The sequence below is a fragment of the Barbus barbus genome (assembly GCF_936440315.1).
Source record: "Barbus barbus genome assembly, chromosome: 2".
NCBI lineage: Eukaryota > Metazoa > Chordata > Actinopteri > Cypriniformes > Cyprinidae > Barbus > Barbus barbus.
In genome coordinates this window covers 23,903,108-23,923,346 of record NC_136730.1, presented here as the reverse complement: position 1 = coordinate 23,923,346, position 20,239 = coordinate 23,903,108, and the positions used below count along the sequence as shown (strand labels likewise).

Here is a 20,239-nt window from a genome sequence, read left to right as displayed (position 1 = left end):
TCCTTTTAAAAAAATTAGCATATTGTGATAAAGTTCATTATTTTCTGTAATGTACTGATAAACATTAGACTTTCATATATTTTAGATTCATTACAACACAACTGAAGTAGTTCAAGCCTTTTATTGTTTTAATATTGATGATTTTGGCATACAGCTCATGAAAACCCAAAATTCCTATCTCAAACAATTAGCATATCATGAAAAGGTTCTCTAAACGAGCTATTAACCCAATCATCTGAATCAACTAATTAACTCTAAACACCTGCAAAAGATTCCTGAGGCTTTTAAAAACTCCCAGCCTGGTTCATTACTCAAAACCGCAATCATGGGTAAGACTGCCGACCTGACTGCTGTCCAGAAGGCCATCATTGACACCCTCAAGCAACAGGGTAAGACACAGAAAGAAATTTCTGAACGAATAGGCTGTTCCCAGAGTGCTGTATCAAGGCACCTCAGTGGGAAGTCTGTGGGAAGGAAAAAGTGTGGCAGAAAACGCAGCACAACGAGAAGAGGTGACCGGACCCTGAGGAAGATTGTGGAGAAGGACCGATTCCAGACCTTGGGGGACCTGCGGAAGCAGTGGACTGAGTCTGGAGTAGAAACATCCAGAGCCACCGTGTACAGGCGTGTGCAGGAAATGGGCTACAGGTGCCGCATTCCCCAGGTCAAGCCACTTTTGAACCAGAAACAGCGGCAGAAGCGCCCGACCTGGGCTACAGAGAAGCAGCACTGGACTGTTGCTCAGTGGTCCAAAGTACTTTTTTCGGATGAAAGCAAATTTTGCATGTCATTCGGAAATCAAGGTGCCAGAGTCTGGAGGAAGACTGGGGAGAGGGAAATGCCAAAATGCCTGAAGTCCAGTGTCAAGTACCCACAGTCAGTGATGGTCTGGGGTGCCATGTCAGCTGCTGGTGTTGGTCCACTGTGTTTTATCAAGGGCAGGGTCAATGCAGCTAGCTATCAGGAGATTTTGGAGCACTTCATGCTTCCATCTGCTGAAAAGCTTTATGGAGATGAAGATTTCATTTTTCAGCACGACCTGGTACCTGCTCACAGTGCCAAAACCACTGGTAAATGGTTTACTGACCATGGTATTACTGTGCTCAATTGGCCTGCCAACTCTCCTGACCTGAACCCCATAGAGAATCTGTGGGATATTGTGAAGAGAAAGTTGAGAGACGCAAGACCCAACACTCTGGATGAGCTTAAGGCCGCTATCGAAGCATCCTGGGCCTCCATAACACCTCAGCAGTGCCACAGGCTGATTGCCTCCATGCCACGCCGCATTGAAGCAGTCATTTCTGCAAAAGGATTCCCGACCAAGTATTGCGTGCATAACTGAACATAATTATTTGAAGGTTGACTTTTTTTGTATTAAAAACACTTTTCTTTTATTGGTCGGATGAAATATGCTAATTTTTTGAGATAGGAATTTTGGGTTTTCGTGAGCTGTATGCCAAAATCATCAATATTAAAACAATAAAAGGCTTGAACTACTTCAGTTGTGTTGTAAGGAATCTAAAATATATGAAAGTCTAATGTTTATCAGTACATTACAGAAAATAATGAACTTTATCACAATATGCTAATTTTTTGAAAAGGACCTGTATCATGCTATCACATCTGCTCTACAGTCATTTGTATGTTTGTTTTCCAGTGCCGTTTCCGGTTTCCTCTGTAAACCCTGATGTTCTGAATGTTTCTGCCGTGAAGCTGAGCTGGTCCCGTCCTCAGCAGTACCACAGTGGCTTTTCCTACCAAGTTTTCGTGTCCAACTGCACAGAAAATATTCGGAACTTGTCGACTTTCTATGAAAACATCACAGTTGCAGACTTGCAGCCTGGCACCCTGTGTCAGTTCAGTGTGTATAGTTTTGCCTGCGGCATACTGGGACAACCAGTGAATGACTCTGTCTTAACAAGTATGTATTCCTACACATACTCGCCCCTCTTATACACTTTTTGTATCACTGCCTTTGGGAAGACAATACCGGAGTATTTCTAATGTGTCTTACAATATATGTCTTATATATTGTGTTTATTGTCTTCTTGTCTGATTTATTGTAATTGTACACAATATACTTATCAGTAATCAAAAATTGACTTGTTAATGCCTTTATATGAATTATTGCCTGGACCTATGAGAGAAACATAATTTAATTCTCCCATGTCGGGGCTGGATGACATTAAAAGTGAACTGGAACTTAAACATACTCTCTTTGACCACTTTACTTTCTTTGTCTCGCTCTCTTTTTTCTCCAAAGAGCCCTCTACAGTGATTCCCAAACTAGATAATCAAGGCTCTAATCACTCACTCTTGGTGACGTGGGATCATCCTGTTGGTGGGCTGGACATGTACATTCTGAACATCAGCAGTGAAGGATGGAGCAGCTCTAAAGTTCTCAACAGCACTGAACACAATCACACCTTCAGTCAACTAACAGCAGCAACTGTCTTCACAGTCACACTCACGACTGGCAAAGGAACCTTCAGGGAAACATCTCCTTTAGTAAAAATGGCGACTTGTGAGTATTCAACTCCAAACCATAGTTAGGAAATCATGTGTTAGGACATCATGACTTAGAAAGCATGTACCATAGTGGACCGTAGTGTTTATAGATCTAATTGTGTTGCAGATCCAAACAGACCTGGAGAGATTAAAATTTTGTTGAAGAGCAATCATTCATTGTTGATTCAATGGGATGAAGCTCAGAACATGACAGCTGGCAGCTTCAACTACAGCCTGACCTACTGGTCCAGCTATAAAACCAGTCGATATCTCACTCCTAATAACACTTTCCTTTTGGACGGCATGCGATCTGGAACACCCTATAATGTTTCTGTAGCTACTGTAGGCCCGATGGGTTTACAGAGTGACTCTGTCAGAATTCATGTAACCACCAGTAAGTTCTGCACTTTCAAAAATTATAGAATCGATCAGTTACATTGAAATAATATTCCAAGATATACACATTTTGTGGTTAAAAGATTTTTTTAAATAGAAATCAATCCAACAATATTGAGCAAGGGCACATTTAAAATGATCAAATTTGACTCAAAATGTCTCAATCTCAAAATAGTATTCTTCTCCGAGCCAAAAGACACGCGAAAGCAAAAGCATCTTGACAATTTTTGGACATGACTGTAGCTTGTTCAGGTACTCCAAAAACAGCCATTTCAAAACTAGGCCTAATATCTTTACAATATGCCTCAGACAAAATTTTAAATATAGCTGTCCAGTAAGCAAACAGTCTGGGGCAAGCCCAAAACATATGAGCCAAATCTGCTTTAGCAGAGTGACATTGCTTACATGTGTCAGTTACATTTGTGTATATCTTGGAAAGTCTTAACCTTACTGTAGTAAAGTCTATGGAGGACCTTGAACTGAATTAAACCTAAACGAGTACAGGAGGTTGTTCCATTCACTCTAAATAATGCATTGTTCCAGGTTTCCTCTTGATATATCCACCCCAAAATCCTTTGACCATTCTGCATGAATTTTGTCTAGATTTTATTGACATTAATGTGTTATATACGTTAGAAATGACTCCCTTAAAATGTAAGGCAATATTTAAAACGACATCCAATCCTGTGAGTGGAGGGATATGTGGGGCAATGATTTTGGATTAGATGTCGAACTTGAAAATATCTAAACAAATGTGATCTTGGCAGATTGTATTTTGAAGAGAGAGTTGAAAATGGGGCAAAAACATCATCAATAAAAAGATCACTGAATTTGACAAGGCCCGACTGTTGCCATTGACTAAAGACTGAGTCCAATTGACCTGGAAGGAATAAGTGATTCTTGCATATAGGGCTGGTTATGGAGAAGTCTTTGAAACCAAAACATTGTCTAAATTGAAACCAAATCTTGAGCGTGTTTGCTACAACTGGGCATTGAGTATACAATGAAATACAAAGGGGCAATTTGGATAAAGCTAAAACAGGTAGGGATGAAGAAATACAAGAATTCGTCTCTGAAATACACCAGACATCTTTGGGGATCTGAAGCCAATAAAGTAATTTTGAAATATTTGCAGCCCAATAATAATATCTGAAATTAGGAAGTGCTAATCCATCCAGAGTTTTTGTCTTTGGAGAAATTCCTTCCGAATCCTAGGTGTTTTTCCACCCCATATAAATGATGAAATCAGTCTGTCTAAATTCTGAAAAATGGATTTAGGTAGAAAGATTGGGATACACTGAAACAAGTACAGGAACCTTCATAAAATGTTCATTTTTACACAATTCTTCCTGCAAGAGAGAGAAACAACAAGTTCCATTTTTTGAGATCTAGTTTTAACTTGTCAATTAAAGGAGCAAAGTTCTCTTTATAAAGGTTAGGGAATCCCTCTGTAATATTTATCCCTAAATATTTCAAACCTGATACAGACAGCTGAAAGGGTATATCCTTATTCGAAATATGGAGGCCCTTATTATTTTTGGGAAAACAAACACTTTTAGAAAAATTTAACTTATAACCTGAGAAAGTTCCAAATTGGTTCAATATCTTAACTACCTGTGCAATACCTATAATCGGATCTGAAAGGTACAACAGCATATCATTGGCATATAAGGACACTCTAAGTTGTATGCCCCTACTGTTAATGCCCGTAAAATGCTGTGAGCATCTTAAGGCAATGGATAGGGAAGTAAAAAGTAAAGGGCTAAGAGGACATCCTTGTCTTGTACCCCTTGATAGAGGAAAAGACTTTGAACGTACTCTATTTGTAATTACCGATGCCTTAGGGGAAAAGTATAATAACTTAATCAGTGAGAGAAATTGTGTTCCAAAGCCGATTCTTTCCAACACGGAGAATAAATATTTTCACTCCACCCTGTCGAACGCTTTTTAAGCATCTAATGAGATGACTACCTGAGGGACAGGGTCTTGGGAAAGTTTAGATGAGTGGATTACCCAAAATTATGATGTTTTATGCTGTTGGGATGGATGGAGAATGGGGTTTCCTCTCCTCCTAAAGTCTTCATCCTTCTTTATCTGTTTTCAGAGCCTGATCCTGTCCAAAACCTACAAGTTGATTACACAACAATAAATAGCATTTCTGTAATTTGGGAAAAAGTGGAAGGGGTCCCAAAATATGTTGTAAGAGAGTACAGTGAGAAGAAAGAGAAAAACACAACCACTATAAATAACAACATGACTATACACAGTCTGACGCCTTCAACACGCTATAACATCAGTGTGCAGAGCAGCACTTCTGACAACACAGAAGGAGAAGCTGTGTGGCTGCAAGCATGCACAGGTTAGTACAAACACTATATACTGTTATACATGGTTTTAAAGCAGAACTGTATGAAAAACGCCATTTGCAGCCTTCAGCGCTGAGTTGTTATTTCCTGTGCTGTGTAATTGTGTAGTTTTCCAGCTCACACAGACATGTCTACTTTAAAAATGCTGATACAATAATCATGAAACTCTTTCATTAGATGTTGTTTTAAATGTCTTAATTCAAATAAAGGTCAAATAATATTTCCTTGGGTGTGTTTTACTGTGTGCAGATGCAGCTCCAGTGAAGAATGTGAACTGTATGGGTCCTAATTTAACCTCTCCAATGCTTAACGTCTCATGGAGCCCTCCTCCTGGTAGATACCAAGGCTTTGAATTGAAGCTGAATTACTCCTCTGACACACAAATGACCTTCAATCTAACCCACACCTTCAATGGACTTAAGTACAACACTCTGTACAATGTCATGCTCTGGACAATTGGTTGTGGGAAGAATAGCACTGTGGAATCGATCACCTGTATGACTGGGATCACAAGTAAGGAAAGTTACTACTTTTGTATTTTGTGTTTATATGTGGGTGCATATCACATATTTCTTGTTTTTTTGTGTGTGTGTTTGTAGAACCTGTTGTACCTAAAATAACAGCAGTGAGTATATCTGAGCTACAATACAACAAGTTTACGTTGAATCTTCAGTCGGACATCTTTAATGACTCAAACGGTCCTGTGCTCTATTATGGTGTGCTTGTCTACTCCGAGACCCTTGGTATGTCAAATAAACCTCAGATTTTTAAGTTCTCTGAATTCATTAATTTGTATGTGTAAGATTTTAATCGGCAAAATGGCTCTCCATTAGTCTCTTTTTATAACTGGGTAGTGGAAAAAAATATTAATTTACTGTACCGTTAAAATGTTTGGGGTTGATTAGATTTTTAAAATGTTTTTTTTTTTTTTAAAGAAGTCTCTTATGCTCACCAAAGCTGCATTTTAAAAATACAGTTAAAAAAACGTACAATTTTAAAAATACTGTTCTGTTCTATTTGAAATTTTAAAATGTAATTTATTCCTTTGATGGTGAAACTAAATTTTAAGCAGACATTACTTAAGTCTTTAGTATCACATGATCCTTTAGAAATCATTTTGATAGGCTGATTTGTTGCTTTTTTTATCAATGATAAATATTTGTTTTTGTGTGAAAGTGATATATTTTGAATGAGTTAAAAACAGCATTTATTTGAAATATACATTTTATATACTGTATATTTTATGTATATGTTGTTACTTTTTGCTTGTCAATATATAATATAATATGGGGGCATTAAAGTTAATAACGTATGCAAATATACATTATAGAAAAAAAGACTTGGATTGTAAAATCTTTGGTTTGGTTTTGCCTCCTGCAGATTGCTTGGACGAGAGTAAGAAGTTTGATCAATGCCTGTTGAAAACCTACGAGGACTGGAAAGCAAAGCGGTGCAGCACATTCCTGGCTGTTGTCAGGAAACCGAGTCAAACAGGGTCTAGAAATGTACAGACACAAACAATCATCATTGGAGATGAAACTATGTGGCAAGGTTACAAAAATGGAGAACTAAATGCGAAAGTCACTTACAAGTAAGTCAATATACTTCCCAAACTTTGAATTAACTTCAGTGCTACATGCATTAAAATCCATTATAACAATGTAATTGTTATTTCCATCACTAACTTAAACTGAACTACTGCTCTTTGTTCCTAATACTGCCTTTCACAGCTCCATCAGCTGCACTACTGAATTGGTTGTTGTCTTCTGCATTATGCTGTTATGTGTTTGGCTTTCTTGCAGTTTTGCTGTCATTGCTTTCACTCGTCTGGAAATAAAGAACAGTTTAGTGGATGTTTCTAATTCATACTACTCCATGTCTGAGTTTTACCAAAGTCCCGTCACACTGCCAGAGAACCCAGGTAAAGACTGGGACACTTTCTCGCAATATTTATTTTATACAAAAGTGACCAACATTTGGTTTTCTACCACTGAAAATGGATATTATTCAACAGTCTAAATATGGGCAGCCTCATCGAGGCCCCCATATCTCTGGGACTGAATGATACAGGGCCTTGGAAAAAAAGAAAAGAAAAAAAAAGCACCTTCCAAAAGAAAAGTTTATTAAGACAAGAATCTAAAATTATATAGCGATATCTTTATCTTTAATACTACTTGAGTTATAGCCACACAAACTTTGGAAAAATAATACTTATGGCACTCAGACAAACATTTGAGTTATGTTCTCTTGAGTTATGTTCAATGCAGCTGTTTTGACAGAAGGAAACAAAATACATTTCTAGGATCAACATTATTTGTTCTTCAGACATTCGTCTTTAAAATAAATGAGTTATCATATTTTTGCAAAGTGACCCACATTTGGTTTTTGACCACTGAAAATGTGTACAGTTTATCGATTTACTCCTAGAGCCATATTGAAATTCCATTATCTCTGGAACTGAACCATATAAGACTCAATATCTAAAAGGGCATCAAGATATCTTTTATATTTCTTGAGTTACAGGCATGTGAACTTTGGAGAAAAAACTTAGTCCTCTTTACCCATTTTTGAATGGTCACCATTGGCACATAATACAACCAAGATTGCTCAATTCAACAGATTTTACTAATAGACCTACCAATCTCTGTGTAAAAGTAACATTATAATGCTGCCATCTTCTGAAGTCATTTTTACCCCCCTGTAATTTGGCTCTGAGTCTCAGGTAAAAATGACCATTTTGACCCCCTCTACAAAATAGTGGATTACTCAGTAAATATTAATCCACGACATTTAATATTTTGGCTTTCATCACTATACATGTTTATCTTCCTTCAAAATAAATATTGGCAAAATCAAAAATTTGAACCGGGGACCTTTGGTTGAGTTGACACGGAATGACCCAAAAGCCTGTTTGACAAGCACACTTTCATCCAGAGCAATTTACATTTAGATGAGATTACAGCTGAGGTTCTTTTTTTGGTCTTTTGCCTATGTTTAGCATTGAAGATTTTGTATTGTTAAGAACAAGACTTTTTTTCTCTTATTTAGTTTAGTTTTTTTATTGACTTTATAACAAGAATTCTTCATTTGGATGCCTTTACTTATTTCTAATGAGTTATTTCTTATGAGTTCATCTGACTTATGTATACACAAGCACCAGCAGTTTTAGATAGAAATCTTTCCATCTGCATTTCTAGAGTGTATACATAAATTATATAAATGATTTTTGAGTTAACTTTATTCTTTCTCCATCTTTCAGTGGTAATTGGAGCAGCAGCTGCAGGAGCCGGCATTGCTGCTCTTCTTGTTGTAATCATCATCATGGTTGTGGTTTGTAGAGGGTAAGACGTTTTATAGATTTGATACATGATTCTTGATGTTTGGAGTGTTTTCATTGTTTGATTTAGAGTTAGTGATAGAGATGTTAGATTTTACTAACATCTCTATCAATTTATTAATCTAACTTAGGTGTGTATAGATATGTATTGCTTGTTTACAGAATGTTCCTCAGTTCTGTAGACGTGGCAACTAGATAATTACATGTGTGCTCTCAATATCACAGGAAGCAAAGAAAAGATGATTCTACTAGTGTTCCTATCCACTCTTTAAGGTTAGTATACAGGTCGCCTCAAAACAGCATAATACACATTGGAAACAAACAATGGAATAAATAAATATTGAGCCATAAAAAGTAACCTTTTAATATTTTTCTTCTTTTGTTTTTTTACAGAAACAAAGTGTAAGTAATCATACATGTTTGTCCACACAGATTGTCATAAGTGTTTATGATTTGGCTGAAAATTATGACTACATGGCTTCAATAAAAATGATTTATGATATGGGAAAGAACATGAAATATTGTCTCATAGTAGCAATAATGAAATCCCAGAACAAAGACACAATAATGTCTCATTTTTTTACATTATCTAATAAATTAACTAACAGTTACTAACAATGAACAAGTAAAGTAAAGTAAAGTCGTGACGTATTGTCAAGTATGGTGACCCATACTCGAAATTGGTGCTCTGCGTTTAACCCATCGAAGTGCACACACACAGCAGTGAGTAGTGAACAAATGCACACACACACACACACACACACCGTAAACATACACCCGGAGCAGTGGGCAGCCACGCTGCGGCGCCCGGGGAGCAATTGGGGGTTTGGTGCCTTGCTCAAGGGCACCTCAGTCGTGGTATTGAGGGTGGAGAGAGCGCTGTACATTCACTCCCCCCACCTACAATCCCTGCCGGCCGGAGACTCGAACCCGCAACCTTTCGATTACGAGTCCGACTCTCTAACCATTAGGCCACGACTTCCAAACAATATATTTTTACAGCATTTCTTATCTTTTTCATGTTCATGTTAGTCTGCAGTGCAGCAACTAATGTTAACAGATACAAATTTTGATTGGTAAATGCTTAGATTAACATTAACTTGGATTATTAAATGCTGTAGAAGTATTGCTCATTGTTAGTACAGGTTAACTAGTGAAATTAACATTAAATATAACCTTATTGTAAAATCTTGCTCTTTTTCTGTAAAGTGTATGTTTATATAATTTTATTTGCATTATGCTACTAAATATTTAATAAATACAATGTTATGTGGTGTATTGTATAATTAAAATACATATATTTTTTATCATGTGTTATTTAATGGTGTCATAGGAGTGATCCAATAAAGGTGGAGGATTATGAGGCGTACTATAGGCGCCAAAGAGCTGATTCCTTTTGTGGATTTGCTGAAGAATTTGAGGTGATTATATCATTGGCTTCTCTGTATATTTACTAATCAACTCTAAATAATAATTGGTAGTGCAAGTATTGCAACTAGATTCCATACCACCAATATGCCACCATTGTTTCCAAAAACTGTAGTAGCAGTGTCTGATTTGTTTGCTCTGACTATGTTGTGTTCCTCTTCATTCATAAATATGTGACATACTCTTGCGTCTCTTCTTGAATAATTTACACAGACACGGACGCTTTATTACAGATATTTAATATTTGTGATGTAAATGTAATAAAATCAATAGAAAGAAAAGAGAGACTGCTTAAATAAATGTATGTGTGTGTTCATAGGATCTAAGGCCAGTTGGAATAAATCAGCCGAAGACTGTTGCTCAGGCCCCTGAAAACAAAGCCAAGAATCGTTATAACAATGTGCTGCCATGTAAGAACCACAGGACTCACAAGTGTTTCCCTTTGTGAAGTTACACAACACTGAGTATCCTCCATTCTGTTCTAGACACGTAGCCCACAATCATAATAATTCATGTGTTCTTGACAGATGATTCATCTCGTGCCAAGCTCTCTGTGCTCAGCAGCCCATTTGATGACTACATCAATGCCAGCTACATGCCGGTAGGAAGGGGGAAAACTACAAAGAATATGACATTTAGCTCTTTACGCAATTGTCACACTAACTGAGTGACATTTCCAGGGTTACACTTCAAAGAAGGAGTTTATCGCAGCCCAAGGGCCACTGCCCTGCACTGTCAATGACTTCTGGAGACTGATCTGGGAGAAAAACGTACACACTATTGTCATGCTCACCAAATGCAATGAGCAAGGACGGGTACAGTATACATCCATGCTTCACTTTCTCTGTGATCTGACCTGACCTGAGACTTCATTCCTTATGTTTTAGTTAATTTTATTATCAGATTATGCTACGTATCAAGCTTTAAAAGTCTAAATCACTTGACCACTACATATTCAATGTTCATATCCTCATTCAGCATTTTGAGATAATTTGTAACACCTCATCTCAGGTATTGAACTAATAATAAGCTTATATGAATGCTGCCACAATCGTTTGTCCCTCAGGTGAAATGTGAAGAATACTGGCCAGCAGAGACAAAACATTTTAACAATCTGACGGTGATGAATATTTCTGAGATCCCATTAGAAGACTGGACTTTACGTGACTTTGAAGTGAAAAATGTAAGTCTATATTAATGTTACAGTTATTTGAAATGGCACTAAATAACCCATATATTACATTTACATTTAGTTATTTAGCAGACGTTTTTATCCAAAGCCACTTACAAATGAGGACAATGGAAGCAATCAAAATCAACAAAAGAGCAATGATGCAAGTGCTAGAACAAGTCTCAGTTAGCTTAACGCAGTACATGTAGCAAGGTTTTTTTTAATTAAATAACTAAAAAGAAAACCGATAGAATAGAAAAAGAATAGAGCAAACTAGTGTTAGAGGCCTTTATTGATTTTGTTAAAATTGTATAGTAAATAAAAAGAAAACAAAGCTAGTGTTCATTTTTAGTTTTTTTACACTAAATCATGACTAAAAACAGGAACATACTACTGTTAGAAATTGCACCACGTTTTTATTTTTTTCTACTGCATTGGTGCCCATACTTTTTGTATATATGCAATTTATTTATACACACATTATTTAGGCTAGGAAATTATTCTACATTATTAACATTTTTCATATAATGTATAATATATTATACAAGTGTTAAAATGTTTTGAAAGTCAGAATTATCTTTTTGGTAATATGTTTGTAATATGTCTTGATTATAACGTAATGCCTCATGCAAAGTGTCAACAAGGGAAAAATTATTCCTGCCATAACAGGTGAAAACAGCAGAGTCCCGATCAGTTCGTCACTTCCATTTCACTGCGTGGCCAGACCATGGAGTTCCTGAGACCACTGAGCTTCTCATCAACTTCAGACACCTGGTCCGAGAACACATGGACCAGTACTCAAGACATTCACCCACACTTGTGCACTGCAGGTACTTGAATATTTCCTGAACTCTTCTTCAATATATACAAACAGGTCCACTCAACACCATTATATTATTATACTCCCACAAAGAAAAATGTCATTTTCATCACATTTTTTGTTCTCATATTACAGTGCTGGTGTGGGCCGCACGGGAACCTTCATCGCCATTGATCGGTTAATCTTTCAGATTGAGAGGGATGGTGTAGTAGATGTATATGGGATCATACACGATTTACGCATGCACAGACCACTCATGGTTCAAACAGAGGTACATTCATCACCAGTTTCAGTTTTTCTATATATATATGCTCCTATGATTTGTAAGCCATAATGGGTATTTTAATCTCTAATAGTGCAGGCCTTTACATTCTCTGCTTTTGCAGGATCAATATGTGTTTCTTAATCAGTGCACCATGGACATCATCAAGTCTCGGACTGGAAGCAACGTAGACTTGATCTACCAGAACACAGCTGCACTTACTATTTATGAGAACTTTGAACCCTTAAAAAAAGCCAAAAATGGCTACCATAAGGCCTGACTGTCTACCTTATAATTTGCCGCACTGCTGTAGAAAAAACTTTTTACCATTTTTTTTTTTTAATTGAGTTTTATTTAAAGAGGAAAAACAAAATTGTATTTATTAAGAACTTTGTTTATAAAGGAATGCAGAAAAATTTTAAAATTATGTTTTTATCAAATACAGAAATGTAGCTGCAGGGATGTTTTGTGAGAGTTGCTGACAACTGTTCAAGGATCTAATACAACATTAGAAAAACGGCATTTCCTCAGTCATAGACTACAAGTGAAATGAAGTTAGGCATGAATAGAAATATAGAGGTGTGAACATGTCACATGGGACTTTATCATAGACAGTAATACGTTGCTATATCACTGCAGCATTATTAAAGACAAGATGGGTTTTCAAAACACCTCTCCTGTGACTTAACATAGCAACTAACCTTGGTATGAGCCAGTAGGCTGGTAAATTGCTGACAATATGCAGTGACATTATTAAGAGATATGCTGTAGGTTGTGTCTGAGCTGTTCTGCCAGGTTGCTATTCTCAGGTCTTTGGCTTTAATATATCTATTATTTCCAGATGTCATGGACCGAAGTTTGACCTTAAATGGACCATGAGGACAATATGTTAGCATTTAACAGAAGCAGTCTCTTTGGTTATCTCTGGAATTGTTTATTTTCAGTAAAGACACATGCTGACCTATCTATTCCTAGATTGTAAATGTTTTATTTTTTTCCTTTTAGAATGAGGTCAGTCAATGTTTAGTATAAGCTTACTGATAATTTATTACAAAATGTTTTAACAGAGTGTGACTCTATCATGTTTGTGCACTTAACTGAACTGATATATTTGTACATAATATATTTTATCAGACTGAACTTTCAAACTATTTTTTCACAAAAATTTGTTCCAGGGACTTGTGTGGTTTTAATATTCTGCAATTTTCTGCACAGATTTTTGAATATTGTTCATTGATACTCTGCTGGCCATGATAGAGAACCATACAGATGAACTCTGTATTATATTGAGATTAAAAAGCTGCACTTTATTTCACACTACTGTAGTGATTTCTGTCTGGGGGAGTCGAGGACTACATGTAATGATAAGAAAATAAAAATAAATAAATAAAAAAACAAGTCAACTGAAAGTCCCACTTTAACAGAAAATCAAACATTTGTGTTTTATATATATATATATATATATATATATATATATATATATGCTACTATATGAAGGTTACTTGGTGGAAAGCTGGTTGTAGCCTGCAACAAATTTAATTGTTCTTTGTTGCAGGACATGACATGTGACCAAAATGGTAACTTTATTATTATTATTATTATAAGGTCAACAGCAATAGGCAATCTTTCTTCCCTGTTAAATATTTCTTGGCTTCAATACGTAAAAGGCTCAGTGACAAAAAGGGGTTGGCAAGATGAGAAATTCAAAAACCTTTTAAAAACCTGTTTTAAAAGCATGCATCAGGTATTTTAAAATGTACACAGCGTGTTTATGTTGATTTTATGTAGTTAACATGTACCATTTATTAGAAAAGTTAAGACTGAATGTACATGAAACTGTCAAATGGTGTAACCGCCAAAAAATGAGAAATATTAAATATTTTATCCACCTAGATGGCATGTAAGCTTTCTCATAGAAATAAATACTTCATTTTAAAATATCACACAAAAGTAGATTTTATTAGTTATCTCTAAATGTAAATTTTAATGCGTGTTTGCAATATTTGGCAGGTCATATGCTGAAAACACAAATTATTTTCTAAATAATCTTTTATTTTTATTAAAAATACTGGTTAAGCCAATTGACACAAACCAGTTACACCACCTGACCATGTTGCTTATACAGCCAAAGGCCATTGTTTGTTGAAGAAATTGACACTGAAAATCAAGCATGACTGTCAACAAGTTCAGTTGAAGTGTTTTTTTCTTTTCTTTCAGTGCTAAAAAAAAATCTGCCAACACGAAATGATCAATGATGAACAGTGAACTCATGTCTCGTATTGTAATTACAGTTAAGAAACAATATTTGACAAGAAATCATCATAGTTATGAATAGTGAACTTGTGTCTCGTATTGTCATTTTAATTTTCATATTGTAATTTCATATTGTATTGTGGCATCTATTGGGGAAAAAGGGGCTCTTACAGTATCTCACAGAAGTGAGTACACCCCTCACATTTTTGTAAATATTTTATGATATATTTTCATGTGATAGCACTGAAGAAATCACACTTTGTTACAATGTAAAGTAGTGAGTGTACAGCTTGTGTAACCGTGTAAATTTGCTGTCCCCTCAAAATAACTCAACACAGCCATTAATGTCTAAACCACTGGCCACAAAAGTGAGTACACCACTAACTGAAAATGTCCAAATTGGGCCCAATTAGCCATTTTCTCTCCCAGGTGTCATGTGACTCGTTAGTGTTACAAGGTCTCAGGTGTGAATGGGGAGCAGGTGTGTTAAATTTGGTGTTATCGCTCTCACTCTCTCATACTGGTCACTGGAGGTTCAGCATGGCACCTTATGGCAAAGAATGCTCTGAGGACCTGAAAAAAAGAATTGTTGCTCTACATAAAGGTGGCGTAGGCTATAAGAAGATTGCCAAGACACTGAAACTGAGCTGCAGTTGGCCAAGACTAAGCGGTTTAACAGGACAGGTTCCACTCAGAACAGGCCTCGGCTGGTCGACCAAAGAAGTTGAGTGCACGTGCTCAGCTTCATATCAAGAGGTTGTGTTTGGGAAATAGACATATGAGTGCTGCTACCAGCATTGCTGCAGAGGTTGAAGGGGTGGGGGGTCAGACTGTCAGTGCTCCGACCATATGCTCAGACACTGCATCAAATTGGTCTGCATGGCTGTTGTCCCAGAAGGAAGCCTCTTCTAAAGATGATGCACAAGAAAGCCCGCAAACTGTTTGCTGAAGACAAGCAGACTAAGGACATGGATTACTGGAACCATGTCCTGTGGTCTGATGAGACCAAGATAAACTTATTTGGTTCAGATGGTGTCAAGCGTGTGTGGTGGCAACCAGGTGAGGCGTACAAAGACAAGTGTGTCTTGCCTACAGTCAAGAATGGTGGTGGGAGCGTCATGGTCTGGGGCTGCATGAGTGCTGCCGGCACTGGGGAGCAACAGTTCATTGAGGGAACCATGAATGCCAACATGTACTGTGACATACTGAAGCAGAGACTGGGCTGCAAGGCAGTATTCCAACATGATAACGACCCCAAACACACCTCCAAGACGACCACTGCCTTGCTAAAGAAGCTCAGGGTAAAGGTGATGAACTGGCCAAGCATGTCTCAGACCTAAACCCTGTTGAGCATCTGTGGGGCATCCTCAAATGGAAGGTGGAGGAGTGCAAGGTCTATAACATCCACCAGCTCCGTGATGTCGTCATGGAGGAGTGGAAGAAGAGTCCAGTGGCAACCTGTGAAGCTCTGGTGAACTCCATGACCAAGAGGCTTAATGTACACGGTTATACAAGCTGTACACACTACTTTACACTATAGCAAAGTGTCATTTCCTCAGTGTTGTCACATGAAAAAATATAATAAAATATTTACAAAAATGTGAGGGGTGTACACACTTCTGTGAGATACTGTATATCATATTAATTATAAAATGTCAGAAATTTAATTAATTGTATTTTACAGATGTAAATTGTAATCTTTAGTTAACATTTTTATCACAGAATTTGTTCAAATGTACTCACCAACTTTCTTCTGCTACATTATTAAATAATTGATGTATATTACATTATATTATATGATACTATAGATTGCTTAGAGGGACAGTTCACTCAAAAATGAAAATTTCTCCATGATCCCCCTCCCCACCTTTAAGCCATCCTAGGTGTACATTATATGACTTTCTTCTTTCAAATGAATACAATTGGAGTGACATTAAAAGTGAATGGGTGATATTCAATAGTCCAATAAACTGCATCCATCCATCATAAAAAAAAAGTGCTCCAGACAGCTCCAGGGGGTTAATAAATGCCTCCTGAAGCGAATCAATGTGCTTTTGAAGAAAATATCCATATTTAAAACTTTATAAACCTTAAATGTCAAAGAGAGTGACATTCCAGCGGATGTTGTAGGACGTAGCATAAGCACTAGTGAGAATATACTATTTTTCTTTACAAATCCTCATTTTGTGCTTCTGATTCGTGACCAGTGCTTTGTTTTGCTCTCTCCTCTACGATTCCATGTTCGTCACTTCTCACCAGAGCTTATGCTACGCCTATGTCATCCGCTGGAACGCCACTCTCGTGAACATGTGTACGGCAGTTAGCAGAAGCTAGAAATGACGGTTTATAAAGTTTCAAATATGGATATTTTGCTTACAAAAGCACATTGATTTGCTTCATGAGGCCTTTATTAACCCCCAGAGCCGTCTGGAACACTTTTATGATGGATAAATGCAGTTTATTGGACTTCTGTTGGACTATTGAATATCACCCATTCACTGCCATTATAATGCTTGGAAGAGCCAGGACTTTTTTTTGTATAATGCTGATTGTATTTATCTAAAGAAGAAAGTCGTATGCACCTTGGATGACTTGAAGGTGGGTAAATTAGGTGGTAATTTTCATTCTTGGGTGAACTGTCCCTTTAAAATTTTAAGTGAATGGAATAGAAATATGCGTTAAAACTAGCCCGAACATTTCAAAAACACTAATGTTGTGCAACATAATTATTTTATCCTAGACTTACAGAGCTTTAATAATAAAGTTGTAGATAAAGAACCACTTTCTCAAAAAATATAACATTTAGCGCTTGAAACTAGTTTCAAATAGTATATTACATCTTTAATCAGCGTTATAAACTAGTGATATTTGAATAAATTGGCCAATAACAGAAAGGCTTGTAATAGGAGTCAAATGGTGTAACCAGTTACACCACTTGACATTTCAATTTAAAATTAAATTTGACATGCATTATCATGGACGCCAATGTATTGGCCTTGGTGGGAATATGTCAAATGTATTTTTTAAAGTTAATACTAATTTTCATAATAATGATGAATTATCAATGTGTTTCTGAGGTCATACCATTTGACATGTTTACCTAACAATACCTGACCATACCCTAAAAATGTCAAATTATCTCACATTTTAAAGAGAGTTACTAACCTTTGCATGCAGCAGTTAGTATCACCAGAGGTCCTTCTCTGTGATATCATTTCCTGTCACATGATCTTCTTGCAAAATATTAACAAAATGGATCCTTGAATGGTGGTTACACCACCTTGACACTCAAGGAATTTGTCTTGATTCCCCAAATTAATTATAATATTCAGAACAATGGTGCTCCATTTACTTTTATTTACTATTAAATAGTACTAATGTACGGTTATGCCAAACTAGCTGATCTGGTGTTTTATTGAGAATTTCGCCTTTTTTAAACAAGATACATTTTTTGGTACAAGGTTTTTACGGTTACACCACATTGACATTTTTGCAATAATCCCCCAAATATTCTCTCAAAATTAATTAAAACCAGAAATTTTAGACTTGGTCCACAAAAAACAGAATGTATGCAACTAATTTGCATATTTATTTAGACATTTTAACCCTTTTAAATTAAATTAAACCATATGGACACAAAAAAGTAGCGTCACGTCATTGACCCAAAAATGAAGCGACTTTTAGTAAAGTTTCTGCGTACCTCATTCTCAAAAATGAATGAGCTCCTGTGATATGGAGTACTGCTTGCTCTCTGTTGGTCAGTCTCTCTGGTATGGAAGCATATGTGCAGCTAAATTCAGTTTGCAGTGTAATATGCAAAATGGCAATGCATTTCTGTATTTAAATTTAAATTTCCCCATTCATATGTGCAACATTTAGTGCAAAATGAAAATTCAATTATATAATTTAAATATGCCATTTTCTACACTAGTTTTAATATGCAAATTAAAAACATATTTTAAAGCTTTATAAGTTGCAAAATGAAAATGTATTTCCCAAATTGATTAGATATGTTTATCATGTCCAAGCAAAAACTGTAGCAAAATGATCATTTAAATGCTGTTTTTCCTAAATGCATTTAGATTTAGGGGTAGGACACTTGGGATTGCATTTTGATAATTGTAGCAAAATGCAATGAGAGTTTCAAAAGGATAGCAAAACGGTGATTTAAATGTCTTTTATTTTTCTTAAATGCATTGACACTTACATATATGATGTTTCAATTGCATTTTCATTAAATACCCAGTGATGAATATAGTTTAAGTCATTGTGGATTTAAAAATGCATTCCGAGCCGAGCACGCCCCCTATCTGTCAATCATTACATCGGTTTGCTACCCTTTTGCTGCTCTCATTGCATTTTGCTACAATTATCCTGCGGTCTCACGATGAAAATGCAATTCCAAGTGTCCTACCCCTAAGTCTAAATGCATTTAGGAAAAACAGCATTTAAATTAGAATTTTGCTACAGTTTTTGCTTGGACATGTTAAACATATCTAATCAATTTGGGAAATACATTTTCATTTTCATTTTGCAACTTATAAAGCTTTAAAATGTTTTTAATTTGTATATTAAAACTAGTGTAGAAAATGGCAAATTTAAATGATATAATTGAATTTTCATTTTCATTTTGCACCAACTGTTGCACATATGAATGGGAAAATGTAAATTTAAATGCAGAAATACATTGCCATTTTTCATATTGCATTGCCATTTTGCATATTACTGTCATGAATTTGGTCTATGAACTTCCGTTAACTCGCCACCAGAGGTCACTCGCTCACCACATGGACTCTTGCACCACACTAACTGTTGCACGCCATCTCAGACTACAATTCCCATCATCCATTGCACTGACCACACACACACAGCTGATTGCACTGATCACTCCAAGTAGGGCTCGCTGCATCCTGCGGTGGACATCCAACCCCGCCCACATCCAAGTGTGACGTCACAAGCCACGCCCATGCCAATACAGTCACGCCCACGTCAAAACGTTACGTCAGAAACCACGCCCTATAATATACCTCACCTCTTGTTATTCCCTGGGAAACCCGGAAGTAACATTATGTCCAAGCAATTTACAGCCGTTTCTGGGATCTAAATAAAATAATGTTGCCTTTCGTTTTACTAATACACGTTTTCTTATTTATTTAAAGGATGTCTAGGCTAAAATGGCACAACTTAAATGTAATATATTTAATATGTCTAATGTACAGAGCTGATTTCTCATCACAAGAGCCTGTAAAACACTTAAATTTGATTAAATGATTAAGGTTGATTAAATTAGGCTAATTGTAATAAAAAAACCTCTACACCTTACCTTATTCAACCTTATTGTAATGAGATAAATACTCATTTATTACTATCGATTTTAAACTACCTAAGACACCTTTTAGATTTATCAAATTTAAAAGGGATAATTAGATTTTGTTATTGTAAAAGTCACAACACATTGTTATAATTTATCATCGTCATTTAATTTTATAAAGACGTTATTGTAAAAGTCACAACATTGTTATAATTTATAATTGTAATTTAATTTTCTAAAGTTGTGTTGTTCCACTTATCAAGTGTTAACATTTGAATGAAAGGATTGACAGTTCTCCATACAGTATGCAGTAGGAGACACATACATTTGCTGAACAGAGATTGCTTGCTTTGATAGATTATAACAAGTAACATGGCATTGACAGGC

The 20,239-nt window shown here is 36.2% G+C and overlaps 1 protein-coding gene across 3 annotated transcripts in view; it reads left to right on the top strand.

Moving 5' to 3' along the window:
• Positions 1–13,428, top strand: part of ptprja (protein tyrosine phosphatase receptor type Ja) — a 29,149-nt gene extending 15,721 nt beyond the window's left edge. The window contains exons 12-29 of one of the 3 annotated variants that reach the window (XR_013785645.1): positions 1,658–1,921; positions 2,264–2,524; positions 2,636–2,902; positions 5,009–5,263; positions 5,520–5,783; positions 5,870–6,013; positions 6,651–6,861; positions 7,073–7,191; positions 8,530–8,611; positions 8,833–8,880; positions 9,001–10,028; positions 10,355–10,445; positions 10,563–10,636; positions 10,716–10,850; positions 11,102–11,218; positions 11,876–12,036; positions 12,162–12,297; positions 12,413–13,428. Coding sequence is in view for 1 of the 3 variants with exons in the window: in XM_079444058.1 (XP_079300184.1) it covers positions 1,658–1,921; positions 2,264–2,524; positions 2,636–2,902; positions 5,009–5,263; positions 5,520–5,783; positions 5,870–6,013; positions 6,651–6,861; positions 7,073–7,191; positions 8,530–8,611; positions 8,833–8,892; positions 9,944–10,028; positions 10,355–10,445; positions 10,563–10,636; positions 10,716–10,850; positions 11,102–11,218; positions 11,876–12,036; positions 12,162–12,297; positions 12,413–12,568 (2,882 nt within the window). In the remaining 2 variants the exon portion in view is untranslated. Of the gene's footprint in view, positions 1–1,657; positions 1,922–2,263; positions 2,525–2,635; positions 2,903–5,008; positions 5,264–5,519; positions 5,784–5,869; positions 6,014–6,650; positions 6,862–7,072; positions 7,192–8,529; positions 8,612–8,832; positions 8,893–9,000; positions 10,029–10,354; positions 10,446–10,562; positions 10,637–10,715; positions 10,851–11,101; positions 11,219–11,875; positions 12,037–12,161; positions 12,298–12,412 lie in introns of all 3 variants that reach the window. The other 2 variants (XR_013785646.1, XM_079444058.1) reach the window with 2 other exon arrangements.
• The last annotated feature ends 6,811 nt before the right edge of the window (positions 13,429–20,239 follow it).